This window comes from Ochotona curzoniae, unplaced genomic scaffold (assembly GCF_017591425.1).
Source record: "Ochotona curzoniae isolate NIBS_2020 unplaced genomic scaffold, NIBS_Ocur_1.0 contig_883, whole genome shotgun sequence".
Lineage (NCBI taxonomy): Eukaryota > Metazoa > Chordata > Mammalia > Lagomorpha > Ochotonidae > Ochotona > Ochotona curzoniae.
In genome coordinates this window covers 1,409,711-1,431,385 of record NW_024466599.1, presented here as the reverse complement: position 1 = coordinate 1,431,385, position 21,675 = coordinate 1,409,711, and the positions used below count along the sequence as shown (strand labels likewise).

The following is a 21,675-nucleotide window of genomic DNA, read 5'->3' as shown; positions in this document are numbered from 1 at the left end:
TACTGGCTGAAGGGCCTGCTGGAGGACACTGGGCAGGACTTGCCTGGCCCAGGCACTGCAGTCCACTCCCCTGCAAAGTCCAGGTCCTTCAGATGCCTGAAGGACACCAAGTGTCTGCCTGTCACAGGGTCCTGAGGCGGGTTGATGAGACTCTTTGCAAAGGTGTGGGTGAAGCTAAGACCCAGCAAGGTGCATGATACACCCCCTTCTCAGGGCCTGTGCCCAAGGGTGCCACCTGCAAGAGGGCTGTCCAGGGCAGCAAAGGCATCAACAAGAACAGATCTTGAGAGCAGGCGCCCAGTGAACTCTGTGAGGCTGGACTGTGCTGCCAAAAGGAGCTTGGTTTTCTGGGCTTCTAGCATTTCAGAATTGTGGCCAAGAGATCATCTGGTTGGTTCCAAACCTGAATAAATGCAAGCACACAATCTAACCGCTCCACATATTTCCTCAACCTTGCCCCATCCATCCTTCCGACTGTCTGTCTGCCTGTCCATCCATCCATCCATCCATCCACCCACCATCCATCCATCCATCCGTCCGTCCATCCATCCATCCACCCATCTGTCCATCTGTCCGTCCATCCATCCATCCGTCCATCCATCCATCCACCCACCCATCCGTCTGTCCATCCATCCGTCCAACTGAAAGGCAGTATGGAGAGAAAGTGTGAGAGATCTCTCGTCTACCAGTTCACTCTCCAACAGCCGGGTCTGGGACGGGCTGCAGCCAGGACTCGGAGCTCCGGTTTCTGACATGGGTCAAGGGCCCAAGTACTTGAACCCATGGCTGCTATTTTCCCAGGCACATGAACAGGGAGCTCCTTGGGAAGTAAAACAGCAGGTGCTTGATCAGGCACTCTGATGCCGAATGCCAACACTCCAAGAAGTGGCTTTAGTGGCTGTGCCACAGGAACAGTCCCTTTCCGGACTGTAGTTTTTCTTTGTATTTTCGAAGATTTACTCCTTTGCTTCAAACACAGAGTTACAGGGAGAGACGAAGAATATCTTCCACCTGCTGGTTCACAACAGCCAGGCTGAAGTCAGGAGCCTGGAACTCAGTCTGTGTTCTCCACTTGGGTGCAGGGACCCAAGCACAGGGCTGGCTTCTGCTGCTTACCCAGGTACAAGAGCAGGCGCAGGGTTAGCTCACAGAGGCAAGCACTGTCAGCAGTAACCTGAATCAGCACACCGCAATGCTGCCAACTCCAAGCTGCTTTCAGATTGACCCACGGCGAGGACTGCGGCCCTAGGGCTCTTGCCCACAGTGACCACTGCAGCCCTAGGGCACCTACCTACAGTGAGCACTGCGGCCCTAGGGCACCTACCTACAGTGAGCACTGCAGCCCTAGGGCACTTACCCACAGTGACCACTGCGGCCCTAGGGCACTTACCCACAGTGAGCACTGCGGCCCTAGGGCACTTACCCACAGTGACCACTGCGGCCCTAGGGCACTTACCCACAGTGACCACTGCGGCCCTAGGGCACTTACCTACAGTGACCACTGCGGCCCTAGGGCACTTACCCACAGTGAGCACTGCGGCCCTAGGGCACCTACCTACAGTGAGCACTGCAGCCCTAGGGCACTTACCCACAGTGACCACTGCGGCCCTAGGGCACCTACCTACAGTGAGCACTGCAGCCCTAGGGCACTTACCCACAGTGACCACTGCGGCCCTAGGGCACTTACCTACAGTGACCACTGCGGCCCTAGGGCACTTACCTACAGTGACCACTGCGGCCCTAGGGCACTTACCCACAGTGAGCACTGCGGCCCTAGGGCACCTACCTACAGTGAGCACTGCAGCCCTAGGGCACTTACCCACAGTGACCACTGCGGCCCTAGGGCACTTACCCACAGTGACCACTGCGGCCCTAGGGCACTTACCCACAGTGACCACTGCGGCCCTAGGGCACTTACCCAGTGACCACTGCAGCCCTAGGGCACTTACCCACAGTGACCACTGCAGCCCTAGGGCACTTACCCAGTGACCACTGCAGCCCTAGGGCACTTACCCAGTGACCACTGCAGCCCTAGGGCACTTACCCAGTGACCACTGCAGCCCTAGGGCACTTACCCACAGTGACCACTGCAGCCCTAGGGCACTTACCCACAGTGAGCACTGCGGCCCTAGGGCACCTACCTACAGTGAGCACTGCGGCCCTAGGGCACTTACCCACAGTGAGCACTGCGGCCCTAGGTCACTTCTTTTGATTGCTTCTCAGTATTTGATTGACTTTACATCACATAATTTTCTTATCATTGGATATGAAGGCTTTCAATAAATGTTGGGTTAATACAAATAATGATAAACAAACCTTGTTGAGCCTAACCTTTCACAGCATGAACAAAACTATTTTTTAAAGATTTTGTTTTATGACATAGTTTAATAGATATTGTGGTTTTCCCTGCCTCTCCCCAAGTTCCCTCCCTTCCCCATGATTTCCCCTGCAGTTCTACAAAGGGTGTCTTTCCTGAACATCTGTAAGTTGATCATGCTGCCATTGAAGTGTGTCTCCAACAACACCGACATGGACGATGTCGGAGAGTCCAGCACCCAGCTGTCAGGACATCATCAGCCATTTCACTGGGAGTTGATCCCTGAACAAGACTTTTAAAGCCTCTAACTGTGGGTGGCACGTTTGGGCCAAAGGCTGAAAACCTCAAACTCAAATCAGCTAGCATGAAACTGCTCTGTAGAGCAATCAGGCAGCCAGAGTCTCAACCTACAGTGCAGGCTGCCCAGCCTCACTCCAGCACTGTCCATGGTGCAGGCTGCCCAGCCTTGCCCTGATGCTGCCATGGTGCAGGCTGCCTGGCCTCACTCCGGCACTGTCCATGGTGCAGGCTGTCCTGCCTCACTCTAGCACTGTCCATGGTGCAGGCTGCCCAGCCTTGCCCTGGTGCTGCCATGGTGCAGGCTGTCCGGCCTCACTCTGACACTGTCCATGGTGCAGGCTGCCCAGCCTTGCCCTGGTGCTGCCATGGTGCAGGCTGCCTGGCCTTACTCCGGCACTGCCCATAGTGCAAGCTGTCCGGCCTCACTCTGACACTGTCCATGGTGCAGGCTGCCCAGCCTTGCCCTGGTGCTGCCATGGTGCAGGCTGCCTGTTCTCATTCTGGCACTGTCCATGGTGCAGGCTGCCCAGCCTTGCCCTGGTGCTTCCATGGTGCAGACTGCCTGTTCTCACTCTGTCACTGTCCATGGTGCAGGTTGCCTGGCCTTGCGCTGGTACTGCCCACTGGCTGCAGCCCAGGTCCCAGTTCTGGCCTGCTGCATCCTTGCTGTGTCTGCTCACTCCTCTGACTGCTGGTCAGGCTGAACTTTTTCCACAAACTTCTCACACGGGTGCAGGGGCTCAAAGACCTGCTGGTTCCCACAAACTGCCTTTTCTTTCTTGTCTGTCCTTCTAGCGGGCTGTTTCTTTTTCTCAATCACTTGGAGAAGTCCTTGTGACAGCACAAACAGATCTGCTACTGCAGGTGAACCTGAATATCCTCTTCCCATCTATGGCTCGCTCCTCTGTAAACATTGCTGCTTGTCGGTGCTGTGCACAAGTCTGACACCTGCGGACACCTGTGCAAGGCAAACTCGCCGTCTCTTCTTACAGGGGCTCTCTGCACTGACTGTGCAAGGCAAGCTTGCCCTTCTTACAGGGGGTCTCTGCCCCGACCTGTGCCAGGGGGTCTTTGCACTGACCTGTGCCAGGGGGTCTTTGCACTGACCTGTGCAAGGCAAGCTTGCCCACCTCTTCTTACAGGGCATTGTCTTTGGACCTTGTTGTTGCAGCACTTCTCTAACCTGGGTTGCCAAGAGTTTTCTACTTTTCTTTTTTTTAAAGATTTATTTTTTTATTATGTTTTTATTGGAAAGGCGGATATACAGAGAGGAGAGACAGAGAGGAAGATCTTCCATCCGATGATTCACTCCCCAAGTGAGTGCAACGGCCGATACTGTGCCGATCCGAAGCCAGGAACCTCTTCCGGGTCTCCCACGCGGGTGCAGGGTCCCAAAGCTTTGGGCCGTCCTCGACTGCTTTCCTGGGCCACAAGCAGGGAGCTGGAAGGGAAGTGGGGCTGCCGGGATAGAACCGGAGCCCATATGGGATCCCGGGCGTGCAAGGCAAGGACTTAACCACTTGCACCACCACGCCGGGCCCGAGTCTTCTACTTTTCAACAGTTCTGATTGAATTTACTTGGAATTCATTTTGCCTGTGGCATGAAATGAGACTTGTGTTTCTTCTCCCCGTTCAGACGGTACTGCTGTGCACTGGCTAGCTGGTCCTGCCTGTAACAGCCGCCTGCTCCATGCACCAGAACCACAGGGCCACGCGGCTCTCAATCTTCTTCTTGCCTGCTGAAGACCCTGCACCGAGACCTGTAGCAGCCTCAGCTTCCACCCTGCTGCTCCAGGCTCTCCTTCCCTGCAGGAGTTTCCACGGTGGAGCATCTGCTCAGTGCAACAAGCATGCCACGTGGGGGCTACGAGCAGTCATAGGTGACAGCTGAGGCAGAGCCTTGGCCTCTGCTCCTTGGTGCATGGCTGGGTCTCCCAAGGGTTAACTCCACAGCACAGCTTGTTTCTCAAAGGTGTAACAGGAAGGGCAATCATGGCCTGATACATTTAGCCCATGGCTTGACTGCAATTTCCCTCCTTCCTGCTTCCCCTTTTTGCATGTCCTTGGGGGAGCTTAGGTGTTGCTTAACCATTGGGAAGATCCTGGGAGGGGCCAAGCAGACTATATAAGAGAGTTCGACTTTGAATAAAGGTTTCACTTCACAGGAATAAGTCTCAGTGTGTTGTGTGTTGTCTGTCTTGTCTGTCTCATAACCCTAGTCCTTCCACTCCACTCGGGGCTTGGGGTACGTGGCGACGCGGGCGTTGCCAACACCTTGGCCTTGCTCAAGAGGTGACTCAGAATTAAGCAAGGTCTGGGTCCTTCGAAACATTAGCAAAGAAACACTGCTGTGGGGGGTGCGGCTGCTTGGGCCCCTGTTGCCAGCCCAGCCCAGGCCATGACATTGCCTGCTTATATCCTGGGAGCTGAGCAGGACGGAGATGGGCAGGGAGGGGACAAAGGGCAGCAGGATGCCCATGGGATGGCCTGAGCCTGGTCTGCTTCACCCAGGAGACAGAACATCACCATCCTTTAGTGAAGGCAGGGCCTATCAGCTCTACACACAATGCCTCGAGGCACCTCCACGGCCTCCAGCCTAGGCCCAGTCACCTCCCAGAACACATGCGTGGGACTCGGAAAACACATTCTGAAGCTTACCCTTGGCCTTCCAGACGGAGCAATCATCTTAGAAACATAACTCAGGTACCAGGGCAAGGTAACACAGTTTTATAAATCCATTCCTCACCTTAATAAAAAATACCAGTTTTTTCTAAATATTTATTTGAAAGTCAGAGTTGCAGAGCGAGAGAAGGAGAAACACACCCAGAGGTTTATCTGCTGGTTCACTCCCCAGATGGCTGCAACAGCCAGGGCTGGGACGGGCTACAGCCAGGAGCCAGGCACTTCACACATGGGTACAGGGGCTTAAGGACTTGTACCATCCTCCACTGCTGGTCCAGGCTGTTAGCAGATGTCTCTACTTCCACCTGAAGGTATTTCCACCTCCCTCTGCATGGACACGGGACAACCCCGCCGAGAATTCTGTAATCTATTTAGGCATTGCCTGCCACTGCAGAGTTGGTCTTTACTATCAATGTGAGCCTGGAAGTTGTTGCTGATAACCTCTTGGCAAAAGGGCCTTTTACTGTTCATGCTGTCTCGGCTGCCCCCATTGACCATATCCTAATCAAGGGCGTTGAGCGCCTGGATATAGTGGGAATGTATGCTTAGAGTTCTTTCCCTGTTTCCTTCATCTTTAGGTCCCTCCTTCTGTGATGCATTTCCTCCCTTCACTGATTCAAGACTAAGTTGTAGAATGAGGATTGTAGCAGGGATGTGTTACTGATTGATACGTGCTGTCTACTGAGAACTTCCTGACCACAGGATTAGCATGGGCAATTTCTTGCCTCAAGGTGAAACAATTGGCAGAGCTATCCTTAGGAATGCCCACTTGACCAGGTGTGAAAAGTCAGTGCCAGCCTTTGTGACGCTTCTGTGTAAAGAGGACAGCATTCTCGCACTTTTTTTTTAAATCTAAGGATGGTGCATACGTTCCAAACTAGAGATAACTGAAGAAGGCAAAAAGGGTTCCCATAGGACAAACCAGGGGTGACTGTCAAGGCTGGCTAAACAAACCAGCCGCTGCTTGGAACCCACAGCACGAGAGCGTCTCACCTTCCAACCTCAGCAAGTTACAAGGCACTCCCTATGAGACCAGGCACTCGCCCCTCACCCCTGAAGAAACAGAACAGCTCCACACCTTTCCTTCCCAAAGCTTCCCAATCTTCCAGAGAAACCCAGCAAGGCGCTTGCCTGGCTGCCACCAGCACGCTCCTGTGGGGACTCCCGCGGCAGAGAGCGCTCGGTGAAGACGCTTTGCTGCAGGCATGGCACGTTGCACTGAGCCACAGTGCTTCTGGAAGCAGACCCTGACGGCAGGCAGGCCGTGCACAGAACCCTGCGGTGGCCTGGGGTGCTCCCTCCTCTGCTCTAGCAGGAGATAAAAATGCACAGTCACAGTATAGAGAAGGACAGGAGAGGGGACAGTGTGGGTTTCTCAGACTGATCTCCAGGAGGGCCCGCAATCCCTTCCCAGGACAATAGCTGGGAGCTCTGGATTCCCCATGCTGGCTGGGCACTAAAGCTGTGCTCCCAGCAGCTTCTGTGGGGCAAGAGGAGGGCGTGTCTCACTGCCATGGACAGGAGTGGACAGGAGTGGACAGGAGTGGAGGGGACAGAGCTGTGCTGAGTAGGCAGCTGAGGAAGAACCTCCCCCAGAAACAGCAAAGTTGAGGGTCATAGCACAACACTTCAAATTCGGTCTGCTCCATGTGCCAGACTGCAAGAGCCTCTAATAGCCACCTCTATGGCCACCGAGGGCAGCCATGGCGCCACCTGGCTCCACCACCACCATGGGCAGCCACGGCGTCACCCGGCTCCACCGCCACCAAGGGCAGCCACAGCATCACACGGCTCCACCGCCACCAAGGGCAGCCACAGGGTCACACAGCTCCACTGCCACTGAGGGCAGCCATGGCGCCACCTGGCTTCACCGCCACCGAGGGCAGCCATGGCATCACACGGCTCCACCACCACCGAGGGCAGCCATGGCACCATCCAGCTCCATGGCCACTGAAGGCAGCCACGGCACCATCTGGCTCCACGGTCACTGAAGGCAGCCACGGCACCATCTGGCTCCACGGCCACTGAAGGCAGCCACAGCGCCACCCACCTCTACCGCCACCGAGGGCAGCCACGGCGCCACCCACCTCTACCGCCACCGAGGGCAGCCACGGCGCCACCCACCTCTACCGCCACCAAGGGCAGCCACGGTGCCACCCACCTCTACCGCCACCAAGGGCAGCCACAGCACTTGCTGTACGAACCTACAGGTAAAGAAACATCACTTTAGAATGTGAGTTTCCCACCCAGCAGCCAGGAAAGCTGTCCTCACAGTCAGACGCTACTGCATACAGAAGACCCCAAAACTGTACAACCAAGGGATACCGAGCCCCGCAGTACCCAGCCCAGGCCATGCAGCCCCCAGGCAAGGGGTACCCTTACGGCTCTGTAGCTTACAAGGTTGTAACCTGCAAAGAATGGATTTGGGACTGTCAGCTTTCCAAATATTTTCCTTCAATGTGGTTTGTCTCTGTCACACATAAAAGATAACCAACCATACATCATTCTATTCTTTAATTACAAACCCCAAGGAAGAACTTGAGTGAGACTTGAACACACAGATCAAACGCAGCTCAACTGCTCTGTGTGATGCTGGTCCAGGCCTAGTCCTCCAGGATGTGAGGAAATTCTGACAGGTGCTCCACTCAGGGCTCAGCTCTGCACAACACTGCCCTAGTCCCAGCACAGGGAAGGGTCCACCTTGGTTCCATTGGAGATGGCCCCTGGATCTCCACCTGCCTAGCCCATATGGGAGGCCACAGCACATGGCACACTGTGCCCTTTGCTAATTGAGACACAAACATGGCCTGTTCCCTGCCCCTTTAATGAACTGTGCTAGGACTTCCTTTGTAAACAATTCTAGGAAGTCAAATGTTAATTCATCCTACTTTTCAGCAGGTAACCGGTCAGCCCTAGGACACAGCTTCCTGACCTTTAACCTCACTGGCAGGTCCGGTGATTATATCTGTTAGCCAGTCACCGTGCTGTCGAGTAGAGGTACTGCTGGGCCTGCTGGACAGAAGACCCCCACGCTGGCTCGGGTTCTCCTTCTCTCCTCTCCTGGGTCACTCTCTGGCACTCCCCCTCCCCCCCTTTAATTCCTCTCTCTGTGCTCCTTCCTTTATTTGTGTAAACAAACCCCTCTCAATGGCAGCTTCCTGTGTCACCCTCTCTGGTTCCTTACTCATCTCTCTCGAAGGGAATGCTGTGTGTCTCTGACGCGTTCCAGCCCAGAGGGACGCCTTTGCTGGCGGATTCTCAATTTCTGGTTTCCTGTAGCTGAGCTCTGCCTCCAGCCTGTGACTCCTAGTCACAGCCACTGAGAGAGAGACGTGGTGCGGCCTTCACCTGCCCCCAACAGGGCGTCAGGACATCTAGGCAGCTTCAGCACTTCCTCAAGGAGGCTCGCGTGAGATCCCAGAAGGGAGGCACATGCAAAGTGGGATGGAGGGGGCATCCATGTCTGGCCATCTTGCTCCTACAGGAGCCAGGAGGTGCGCAGACAGCAGACCACTGGAGAATGAGGTTGGAGGCAGGGACGCCTGGCATCTAGCTGGAGCCCTCCACCTGCCAGCTGTAGGCACCCTGGCCTGCCCAGTGGGGGCTCCAGCAGCCCACTCATGGCTACAGGCAGCCGGGGCTGCCCTGGCTGCGGGGACTGCTCTGGAAGGATGGCAGTCAGGAGAGTGTTTGGAATCCTGCGACACCCAGGTCACAGGCATGGGCAGGAAGAAACATGCGCTCTTATTGTGGGGAATGCACCATGAACCAGCCCGAGACAGCCTCCCTTGAGTTCTAGCTCAGGGCCTGTGCCTCCCAAACAGCAGGACTCACCCACAGGAGGAAAGACGCCCCCCAGTCTCCAGTGTTGATTAAACCACAGAGGTGGGGAAGACAGAACCAGGGCAATTTTAGTTCAAGTTCGATTGAAAAACGTCTGTGCAAAGAGGGACCTCTCTCCACCGGAGCACAGTATACAGCTGCCTCCAACTCGAGACCAGACCATGTTGTCCCAAATAAACTGCATATTTTTCATTTTCATTTCCAAGTTTTATTTCACAGGCTATCACTTAAATAGGGTACTGAGTTTAAATCTTCAATAAGTTTTCAAGGGCTTAACTGTTCAATCCTCAGGGTCTGGCTTGCAATGGCTAAGATCTGATTCATTCACAACAGAGAAAAATAAGATGGTGAATTTCATGAAAAGAAGTGAGAAATTTCACACTCTCCTTTTTTCAAAATGTATTTATATATTTGAAATGCAGAGAGAGAAAGAATGGACATCTTCACCCTCTAGTTAATGCCTCAGATGGCAACAATGGCTGGGAGCTGTGCCACGCTGAAGTGGAGACAGGAGTTTTGCCCAGGTCTTTGTAGGTGGCAAGGACCCAAGCACTTGGGCAATCTTTCACTGCTTTGTCAGGCTGTTAGCAGGAAGACGGATGAGAAGTGGAACAGCAGGGACAAAAACTAGTGCCTCAAAGGCAGCAGCTGTACCCTGCGTCCCAACACTAGCCCTTGTCTTCTTTTTGAATTCCAGAGGGACACACACACATGTCCCACTGCTAGGTCACTTCTCAAAACCTGGGTACACCAGGTTGGAGCTGGGATCCAGGACCTTCACGGGGGCTTCCCACGTGGGCAGGAACCCCATCACTTCAGCTACACCAGCTGCTGCCACCCAGGCGTGCATGTGCAGGAAGCTGGAACCCGGAGCAGAGCCGAGACCTGAGCCCAGGCACGAGACATGGGACACGGGTGTTCCAAGCAGCCATTTAATCGCTCAGCCAATGACTCACCCACTACTCTCTTTTTCAAAGGTCAAAATGTCAATGCCTATCCTTCAGGCTGTTCACCCAAATCCAGGGTGACACCCCAGAGTGAAGCACTGCCAAAGCAGGGCCAGGGGCAGCCGCCAACTTCTCCTTCCAAAGCCAAGAGCCTCATCTTTCTAATACCTCTTCTAACCCGTTCCAACTGACCATGCTCAGACACAGAGTGTGTTCCTGCTGGATCCTCTGTGGCCCCACCTGGACAAGTCAAGGGGATGAGGCCAGGATGGGTGAGTGAACGAATCTGAGACGTGGCTACTGTCGAGTGTCCACCAGCTGGACAGCTTAGGGCTTCCCAGAAGAATTGTGGACAACGAACCTGCAGTATATTTTCCTTAATAATCTGGACAAGCAGCCCAAGCCGTTAGTGCTCTCTCATGCTGAATTCACTGGGAATAATCAGCATGCGCAGCGCGGAGATCCAGCACTACTAAAGTAAAAGCCCACAGAATTCAGGGCAAAGCTTAAGTCCACTTGTTCAGTAACAATTCTTTCATATCAAATGGAATATATTTTTAAAAAGGAACATAAAGCCCATTGCATTTACTTAATATTTTAGGGAAAAGAATTAAAAGCTAAATTTATTTTGGTACAAAAACGTTTCTGAAATCCATTGTTTAAGATAACACATATTTTCTGTGAATGTCTGGCAACTGCCAGCATCTACAGCTTCAAGCGAGCTGATCCCATGGAGTAACAGCTCTGTGACTCACTGGACTTAGCCCAGGGCAAAGCTCCCTGCTCAGGGGACTGGAGACTCACTCAGGAACACTTCATGTGTGTGTGAGAATCTGGGGTGGTACCTTCAAAATAATTAACTTCCAGAGGAACATACGACCAAGGAAGGCAGATGTATCAAGGCCAAGTGTGAAACTCACACACTGCTACTTACAATGAGCTGCTTCAGCCCCACGAAGGACTGCTCCACGGAGCTGGCACTCAGGACCTGTCTCTTCGCCGCAGCTTTTTCACCCAGGAAGCGAAGCATCAAGTCCTTTACTGCATCTCCCTGGGAGGAATATGGAAGAAAGAATGTCAAGACAGTGAAATGCTAACAAAACTCAGCTACCTGGAACCTACAACCAACCAAAGCTTTTCACTGCACTGGTTAAAACAGGCACACGCTGTGGTTGTGTGCAACAAAGCTTCAATTAACCAGAAGCCCAATGACCAGGATTTCATTGATTTGTGCATTCTTAGAATTGTTCCTTATGAAGCAAGAATGCAAAGCTTTCTTTTATTTCTTGCTTATAACATGTGGCACAGCCAAGCCAGAAGAGAGACTGGGAAAGGACTTGGGGAGGCCCTAGAGGGACCCGGGGGTTGTGGTCCCTGGAGCACCCTCGCAGCATGGCTTGGAATGGGCAGGCAGCCCGAACAGAGTCCCTCAGGTCCGTTCCCCCTTGCCCAGGCCACTCCGGGAACCCTCGGCACCTCCCTCCAGTGCCAAGCACCAAATCAACCGAAGGCAACACAGGACTCCTCTCGGCAGGTGCAGCCAGGCCTGGGCGCTCAGGGCACTGCCGGTCGGAGAAGGGGCCAGGTCTGAGAGCACAAGCGCAGAGACTAAGTTTGTTGCTTACTTCACAGGTGGGGTACAGAGGCGCGGCAAGGACAGGACAGCCACTTTTGTGCGGTCCAGCAGACACGACCTGGAGGGACTGGCAAACCTCCCAGTGGTGTCACTCTTGCATGCCTTCCGTGCAGCTCCCATGTTTTAGGCTTCCCACCACGGGTTTAGTCCCCACATGGCTGCTTGCAGCCATCCTGGTCTCCCACGTGAGTGGCAGGAGCCCAACTCCATTGCTTCCCAGGCACACCTGCAGGAAGGTGGATCCCAGAAGCTGGGATCCAACTTGCACTCGGCTGTGGGATGCTGGCACTGCAAGTGGCAGTATAAGCTGCTGCTAACACCAGCCCCCAGGAAAGCTCTCGTGAGCTGGGCATGCTCGTTCATTATGTACTGGCACATGTTCGCCATCATGAGCCTCGCGTGCTGTTTTGGGACTGTACCCCAGGACAAGGGACAGCGCGGGGTCGGGGGCCTGCTCACTGCCCACAATGGCTACCAGCAGTCAGCACGCAGGACACTAGCTGGGCTGCGAGCTGCTGCTGCAGGCGGCCCAGATCAGCTGAGGACAGAGCTCGGATTGAATTCCTCTTGGAGGGGCTGCTGTCTCAGGTGCCGTGGGCAGAAGCAGAGCTGAGCCCAGAGCACCACCTTGCCTGACCCAGCACAGCCTGATGGCTGCTGAGAGAGGAGCACAGCATGGAATCCAGAGGCCTCCCAAGTGAGCTGAGAAGCTACAACCAGGCCAGCTCAGGAGCAGGCGGGCAAAGCCCCCCTCTCGTGTCTCAGCATGAAGCCTGCCCTCCAGTCACAGGGGACGGCAGGGAGCAGCAGGGACAGCAGAAGGGAGAAAATCAACTACAAAGGCTCCCTGCCCAGACCTCACTACCCTGGGCTCCCCCACTCTGCTCAGCAGCAAGGTGTTTCAGCCGTGAGCTGTCATTCAAACGGTGACATTCAAGACAAAGCTGTCCCCAGCCCATGTGCGTGAGGGATGTGCAAAAGCTGCTGAACTGTCTGCCTCTCCTACTCCTGCTGAAGAGCGCCTGACAGCCGGCAGTGGGAGGGATGTGGTGGCTGGCTTTGCAGTCTGTTCCTGCCCCTTGGCTGCTAAGCCTTGTGCCCACGGCGGCCACGCCGCCAACGTCCCTAGGGGCAGCGGTGCTGCCATTTCTGCTTTCGGAGAGCAGGGTGAAATACTTCAGACACCAGAGTCACAAAAGCAGCTAACTCATCTAGTAGTGATAATTAAAGAAAAAATAAGAAGAGCTCAGACATATGGCTCCTTCAAGCTTTACAAAAACGCAGTTCCTATTAGGCAAAGAGTGTAATCTGAGCCAGAGGAGTGGCATGCCAGGCAAGGAGAGAAATCCAATCTTGAACCATGGGTGGGAAGACCAGCTCCACTCCTCCATCCTTGTCATATTCCCAACTATTCAGACTACCTGGCAAAAATGTCTTTTGTTCTTAAATTCCCCCAGTTCCCACCTTGCCTCACTGCGGGGGCTCCTCAGCTGGAAGCCTAAGCAGGACTAACAAATGTCTCACCTAGCAGAGGCTGAAGAGGAGACCGAGCTTTTAAAGACAAACCCAATGAGTTGTGCCATGAAAGCACAGTGAGATGAAGGGATTCTGTGTGGCATGTACCCAGGAGTTACCAGGTGAGGGGAGAGCTGTGACCCCACTTGGGAAGGATCCCTCCAGAACCCAAAGCCTCCTTCCAGTCAGCGAAACGTGGCACTGCAGCCCCGACATGGGAGGGACTCATGCGGGAGACACCACGTGCAGCCGGGGTTCTCCATCTGGCAGTGAGGGTGCCACTCGTCCCGTGGCTCAGTGTGCTTATAGCAGAGCAAGTGGCCAGCTCGCCTGCTCGCAGATGGGCTCGGGCCTGCTGCCCTCTGTCCTGTACGGGAGGAGGTTGAGAGGTCTCTGCTGGAATCCCACGGCCAAAGCAGCCTTGTCTTCTCCCTGGAGATGTGAAACCATCTTAACAGACACACGAAGCCAAACGCGGGGATGTGGAACACTGGCCGCTGGGCATCACTGATGGGAATGCACAGCAGCAGTCCTTTGGGAAAGCCAGCGATTCCCGACAGTGTTCAACACGGCTACTGTGCACTGCAGCCATGCCGCACCCTCAAGAGAACGGAAGACACCTGTCCACGCAAAAACGTGTACACGAACCCCGAAGGTAACACTGCTCACTGCAATCAAAAGGTGCCGGCCACCTAATGCCCATCAACTGACCAATGGGTCAAACACAGCAGATCATGTGACAGGATGTCACTTGGCCAGGAGAAGGAATGAGGACCGGGAGACACTGCAACATGGATGACTCCTGAAAACGTTATCCACTCACGTAAGAAACCCAAAAGAACAGAACCTGAGGGACAACGCAGGCTGGTGCTGCTGGGAGCTGGGGAGGGGAGGGAGGACTGCTGATGGGCTGCACGTCTCTGGGGTGACAGTGGTAATGGTTGTATAACTGTCAATTCTACCAAAAAAATCACCATAAAATTATGTGCTTTAAATGGGTGAACCCAGTGGTATGTGAATCATAGCTCAGTAAGCTGAAAAGGCAGAGTAACCTACATCCCTTTTCTCTGAGGCTCCAAAACAAATCACAATTTAGCAGACTGCTTCCCAGGGAGATCAACCTGGACTGGTGTCTTCTGATCTCCCTCGTTCACCCCACACTTCCACCTGCTCCAGCGCCGGGGAGGCGAGCAGGTGCTCCGTGTACCCACCTGGGCCACGGTCCACGGAACAGGCTGGGTCGGCTGTTCCAATGTGAACCATGGGAACAATGGGCAAAACAACTCAACTGTGACCTGAGGGAAGGAAAAAGGAGCAGAGAGCTTGAACCCAAGGGCACGATACGAGATTCCACGCAGAACATGGTAAACTTGCGGAGGCCAGGACAGGGAGCAGAATCTGGAAGGGGTTAAGCTGACTGGAATTTCTAGCAAGGAAGGAGCTACACAGAGAAGGGGCCCCGCAGATATGCAGAGGAGCCCCTAGAGTCCACGCGAACCCAGAGCTGCACACGCACACAGCACACACACACACGACCGACGGTGAGTGGAGGGAGGCCGCAAGCCGGACACAGCTCACCTGGGGAGGACAGCCAGCCGGGCCCTTGCTGCACGGCTGGGGCATCGTGCACCTCAGAAGATCATCCAGAATAAAAGCTACTCTAACTTTTCTCCAAAATGCTTGCAAACAATTCTGGAAAAAAATTAAATAAATCCTGCAAACAATGTATCTGCCTGCCAAAACTAAGGGCAAATCTTTCTGAAGAAAGAAGAGGTAATTCAGGCACTCCAAAACATAACAATGTGTCCCATCTAGCAAAAGTTTATGGACAAGTGAAAAACAAAGCCAAAGTGGACCATGGCCTAGATAAGACTTAAGCAGAAATTTCAAAAACAATGGTATTTTCAGAGGAGACTTCAAGGTGTATTTTACAGATGTTCTCAAGAAACTAAAATACCGGGCCTGACACAGTAGCTAGCGGCTAAAGTTCTCGCCTTGAACGCGCTGGGATCCCATATGGGCACCAGTTCTAATCCCGGCAGCCCCGCTTCCCATCCAGCTCCCTGCGTGTGGCCTGGGAAAGCAGCTGAGGATGGCCCAGAGCCTTGGGATCCTGTGCCTGCGTGGGAGACCCTGGTTCCTGGCTTTGGATTGGCTCGGCTCCAGCCATTTCAGCCGCTTGGGGAGTGAATAAATGGATGGAAGATCTTCCTCTGTCCCTCCTCTTCTTTGTATATGTCACTTTCCAATAAAAATAAAAATAAATCTTTTTTAAAAAAGAATCTAAAAGTATTGAGGCATAGCAGGTTAAGCTATGGCCTGTGATACAGGTATCCCATCTGAGCACCAGCTAGAGTCCTGGCTGCTCCACTTCCGGTCCAGCTCCCTGCTGATGTCCTGGGAAAGCAGGTGCCCTGGCCATGCTCCTGGGAGCTCCGGAAGAAATTCGACTCTTGATTTTGCCCTGGCCCAGACCCGGCCACTGCAAGTGAAGCAGTGAGTGGAAGATCTCTCTGCTTTTCCCTCCTTCCTTGTCACTCTACCTTTGAAATAAATAAATCTTAAAAAATAACCCTCAAGTATGAGGAAGCAAGAAAAATATACAAAGAGAATCAATGAGAATCAAATGAGAATTTTGGAGAGAAAAAAATATGAAAAGCTCCTAACTGAACAGGATCAACAACAAAATAAAAAGTTCAGGAAAACAGGAGAAGTGAGCTTAATGGCATTTTAAGAGGAATTCCCAACTAAATTACAAGCAAAAAGAGATCGAAGAGCAAGAAGCTTACACACACTTCTCAAACTACCCTGGCAATAGCCAGAAGCATCTTTAACTGGGACTTCCAGTAGAAGAGAATAAAAAAAAAGAAAGAAAATTTAAAGAACTAATGATGAACTCTAAAGCTGATCAGAACAATGAACAGCTCATCCAGGAGGGGCAACAAATGTCCAGTAGGATTTCTGTAACTGAAAACCACACAGCAACCATCAGAACCAAGCCGCTCAAGGCTGGAACCATGTGGTGACCCATCAGAACCAAGCCGCTCAAGGCTGGAACCATGTGGTGACCCATCAGAACCAAGCCGCTCAAGGCTGGAACCATGTGGTGACCCATCAGAACCAAGCCGCTCAAGGCTGGAACCATGTGGTGACCCAACAGAACCAAGCCGCTCAAGGCTGGAACCATGTGGTGACCCATCAGAACCAAGCCGCTCAAGGCTGGAACCACGTGGTGACCCATCAGAACCAAGCCGCTCAAGGCTGGAATCACGTGGTGACCCATCAGAACCAAGCCGCTCAAGGCTGGAACCATGTGGTGACCCATCAGAACCAAGCCGCTCAAGGCTGGAACCATGTGGTGACCCAACAGAACCAAGCCGCTCAAGGCTGGAACCATGTGGTGACCCATCAGAACCAAGCCGCTCAAGGCTGGAACCACGTGGTGACCCATCAGAACCAAGCCGCTCAAGGCTGGAATCACGTGGTGACCCATCAGAACCAAGCCGCTCAAGGCTGGAACCACGTGGTGACCCATCAGAACCAAGCCGCTCAAAGCTGGAACCACGTGGTGACCCATCAGAACCAAGCCGCTCAAGGCTGGAACCACGTGGTGACCCATCAGAACCAAGCCGCTCAAGGCTGGAACCACGTGGTGACCCATCAGAACCAAGCCGCTCAAGGCTGGAACCACGTGGTGACCCATCAGAACCAAGCCGCTCAAGGCTGGAATCATGTGGTGACCCATCAGAACCAAGCCGCTCAAGGCTGGAACCACGTGGTGAGCCATCAGAACCAAGCCGCTCAAGGCTGGAACCACGTGGTGACCCATCAGAACCAAGCCGCTCAAGGCTGGAACCACGTGGTGACCCATCAGAACCAAGCCGCTCAAGGCTGGAACCACGTGGTGACCCATCAGAACCAAGCCGCTCAAAGCTGGAACCATGTGGTGACCCATCAGAACCAAGCTGCTCAAAGCTGGAACCATGTGGTGACCCATCAGAACCAAGCCGCTCAAGGCTGGAACCATGTGGTGACCCATCAGAACCAAGCCGCTCAAAGCTGGAACCACGTGGTGACCCATTAGAAGCAAGCTGCGGAGAGCTGGGAAGAACGGGCGTCTCTTGCACATGAGCAGCACTGCTGTGGCTCCCTCACTGAGCTGGTAGATAACAGGAGGGCATTTTTAAAGCAACCAAAAGGCAAAAACAATTTTCCAACCTAGAAGTCAATGTTCTATAAACATAGTTATGTGGCAAAAACAATCTTTAAAAATGAGGCTAAAACTTTTCCAAAACAGTAAGAGCTGAGAGACTCCATAAGCTGTAGAGTGGCACCAACACGTTCAGGGGCCTGTCCTTCAAGAAGCACCAGGCACGGGCAAGGGAGCATGCAGGCACGGGCAAGAGGTGGACCTGCTGTGATTCGTACATACGGTAACTCCTGCCTGTCGGGGCACCTGAAGAACTCTCACGTTCAGTAACAGTAAGAAATGGGGGCAGCTTGCAAGCTCAAAGAGCAGCTTGTGTAGATGTCCCAGTGAAGACTCACAGAGTGCACACGGCAAGAGATGCCCAAGACCACTCACCAGGGAAACGGAAACCCCACTGAGACACCACACAACCACAGAACTGTTGCAATCATCCTCACTGGCTCCCAATGACAGGGGCATCTGGAATCTCACAGGCTGCTGGCAGAAAGGAAAAATGGTATACCCATTCAGGGAGTCAGTCTGGCTTCTGGCAATGGAACCAGAAAACGCAGTGACTGCACCATTAGGTCTTTAGCCAATAGCGGCGAAGACATGCCCACACAGCACGAGACGCACTCACTGGTAACAGCCCACTATTCAACACCCAGCAATGCCAATCTCTCTCTTTGCAGCTTTGCCTGCACTCCTGGCCACCTAGTGGCTAGAACTCTGCTTCCAGTCTTGTGTGCAGTGAGGTGTGACCAGGAGTTAGCTCTGGGCAGCAGGTGTGGGGCACACGGTCTGTCCTCCCCTGGCACACTGCAGAAGCAGCTCTCCCTTCCCGGCACCCCTGTCCCACTCCCCGGCAGAATCATACATGTTCAAGGTTACGATGTGATGCAGGGGCGAGGATCTCCACCAAGGTCATGGGAAATGACAAGCACGAAAAAACATGTAAGGGAGAGAGGGTGGAGGCATAGGGGGAAGGGGAAATTCCTGGCCCTATGGAACTGTATCATAAAAAGAAAAATTATTTATCATTTCAGAGGTTTTCTGGCACCAAAATGAACATTTTTAGTATCATTTCCCATAAACGTTTTGAAGTACAACATCGCGTACTGAATATCGAAATCAAACTAACACGACCACTGCCGTCCGCTGTCAGCATGTTTATGTGTGAGGACACCTGATCTGTTTTCAAACATGATACGGCACTGCACGACTCTATTCTGCACACTAGACACCAGAGCCACAGGGCAGCATCTCCCAAGCCTCCTTCCCGGTCACTGGACCATCGCTGCATCTCAGAGAGGGACAACCTGGGACCCCGTATGAGTGAGATCACTTGCTTTCTCTCATTCCTCTCAACACAATGCTTTCCAGGTTCATTCACGTTGCTGTCAATGACCATCTGCTTCCTTTTTAGTGACCGAATATTTCCCTGTGTATAAATAAATAAACAAACACCCCCACAACATTTTCTTTACCCATGCATCCATCCATAGGACTACCGTTGATTCTACAAACTGGCTACGGGGACTGTGCTGCAAAAAACACAGGAGTGATTGCTTTCCGCAGGCCATAAACAGGGAGCTGGATGGAAGCGGAGCAGCCAGGACATGAACTGGCACCCAAAAGGGATGGAAGCACTTGCATGCCATCCTGCTGGGCCCCAAGGATTTTATTTTTAGCTTCTGCAGGAACCTACAAACTGCCTTCCCGTATGTAGCTGTACTGACCCACGTCCCTGCCAGGCGTGTACACGTGTCCCCTGTATGCCCTCACACTCCCTGTACTGACCCACGTCCCTGCCAGGTGTGTACACGTGTCCCCTGTACCCCCTCACCCCTCACACTCCCTGTACTGACGCACGTCCCTGCCAGCGTGCACACGTGTCCCCTGCACCCCCTCACACTGCCTGTACTGACCCACGTCCCTGCCAGGTGTGTACACGTGTCCCCTGGACCCCCTCACACTGCCTGTACTGACGCACGTCACTGCCAGGTGTGTACACGTGTCCCTTGTACCCCCTCACACTCCCTGTACTGACGCACGTCCCTGCCAGCGTGCACACGTGTCCCCTGCACCCCCTCACACTCCCTGTACTGACCCACGTCCCTGCCAGGTGTGCACACGTGTCCCCTGCACCCCCACACTCCCTGTACTGACCCACGTCCCTGCCAGGTGTGTACACGTGTCCCCTGCACCCCCTCACACTGCCTGTACTGACGCACGTCCCTGCCAGGTGTGTACACGTGTGCCCTGCACCCCCTCACACTGCCTGTACTGACGCACGTCCCTGCCAGGTGTGTATACGTGTCCCCTGCACCCCCTCACACTGCCTGTACTGACGACGTCACTGCCAGGTGTGTACATGTGTCCCCTGTATCCCCTCACACTGCCTGTACTGACGCACGTCCCTGCCAGCGTGCACACGTGTCCCCTCTACCCCCACACTCCCTGTACTAACCCACGTCACTGCCAGCGTGCACACGTGTCCCCTGCACCCCCTCACACTGCCTGTACTGACGCACGTCCCTGCCAGCGTGCACACGTGTCCCCTGCACCCCCTCACACTGTCTGTACTGACCCACGTCCCTGCCAGGTGTGTACACGTGTCCCCTGCACCCCCTCACACTGCCTGTACTGACGCACATCCCTGCCAGCGTGCACACGTGTCCCCTGCACCCCCTCACACTGCCTGTACTGACGCACGTCCCTGCCAGCGTGCACACGTGTCCCCTGCACCCCCTCACACTGCCTGTACTGACGCACGTCCCTGCCAGCGTGCACACGTGTCCCCTGCACCCCCTCACACTGCCTGTACTGACGCACGTCCCTGCCAGCGTGCACACGTGTCCCCTGCACCCCCTCACACTGCCTGTACTGACGCACGTCCCTGCCAGCGTGCACACGTGTCCCCTGCACCCCTCACACTGCCTGTACTGACGCACGTCCCTGCCAGCGTGCACACGTGTCCCCCTGTACTCCCTCGCCCCTCACACTGTCTGTGTCCTGCTGTGACCCCCCCCCCGAAGGCTCACTTGGTTTTGATTTGCATTTTTTTACTCATAGGCAGTGATCTCTAGTTCTTTGTCTTTTTTTAAAAAAGATTTATTTTATTCTCATTGGAAAGGCGGATATACAGAGAGGAGGAGAGACAGAGAGGAAGATCTTCCGACCAATGATTCACTCCCCAAGTGAGCGCAACAGCAGATGCTATGCCGATCTGAAGCCAGGAGCCTCTTCTGGGTCTCCCACATAGGTGCAGGGTCCCAGGGCTTTGGGCCGTCCTGGACTGCCTTCCCGGGCCACAGGCAGGGAGCTGGAAGGGAAGCGGAGCCGCCGGGATTAGAACCGGCGCCCACATGGGATCCCGGGCATGCAAGGTGAGGACCTTAACCACTGCGCCATCACACTGGGCCCTAGTTCTTCGTCTTAAACACAAATCTGATAGAAATGCAAGCAGTCACTTCCGCAGCAGGCAGAAATCCACCCTGTCTGAAGAGCTCCAAGGCTGACCAGCCTGAAGCACTGGCACTGGCTCTGCCACACACTGGCTGGTAGCTGGGCCCTGCCACAGCTCAGAGCTCTGCGTCCCTCGTCCGGGCTCACCTTCGGTGTCCTAGAGGGTGGCAGTGCAGGACACGACAGGCTCCCTACTAAACCAACAGCCACACACAGCTCCACCTCCCCTCCCAGAAGACCCTGGGCTGGATCACAGACCTTGCCACTCTGCAGAGCAGGCACTTGCCACTCCACGGAAGCTTTGAGCCCAGCGATGCAGCTGTGGAAGGCAGTGTGACACTATTTTTGGCTCTCTGCAAGTTTCCGGGGTTTCTGACATGAAGACTAGTATGGGCCTGAGAATGGTTCCAACACTGACTGTGTGGGCTGCCCTCACAGGAACCCTGTCAAACCCCAAGTGCATGAAGGCGGGGAGGGAATCAGAGGAACAGCACGAGAAAGGGGGGGTATATTCAGCCTCTGGGACTGCCCCGGGGGCCGAGATGCACCCCTCACCGGAACACACAGTGGCACTATTCCTGGTCTCTTCCGCAATGAATCCACAAGCTGAACACGCACAATTCCCTGCCTTCCCTTCCTCACTGGCTCCTGCAGCTTCTCATTTGCTTCTTTAACAGGAACAACTAAACAATGACTGAAACATCAACCACGAGGAGCGGGAAGTGTGTATGCTCCTCACACAGCAAAAGCTGTTTGAAGTTTGACAAACTTAACTCTG

At 54.0% G+C, this 21,675-nt stretch overlaps 1 protein-coding gene across 3 annotated transcripts in view; it reads right to left on the bottom strand.

The window, feature by feature from the left end:
- Window positions 1–21,675, bottom strand: part of TRAPPC12 (trafficking protein particle complex subunit 12) — a 77,793-nt gene that overhangs the window by 52,724 nt on the left and 3,394 nt on the right. For all 3 annotated transcript variants that reach the window (XM_040992766.1, XM_040992765.1, XM_040992767.1), the window contains exon 2: window positions 11,024–11,140. In XM_040992766.1, coding sequence (XP_040848700.1) covers window positions 11,024–11,140 — 117 coding nt within the window. The remainder of the gene's footprint in view (window positions 1–11,023; window positions 11,141–21,675) is intronic.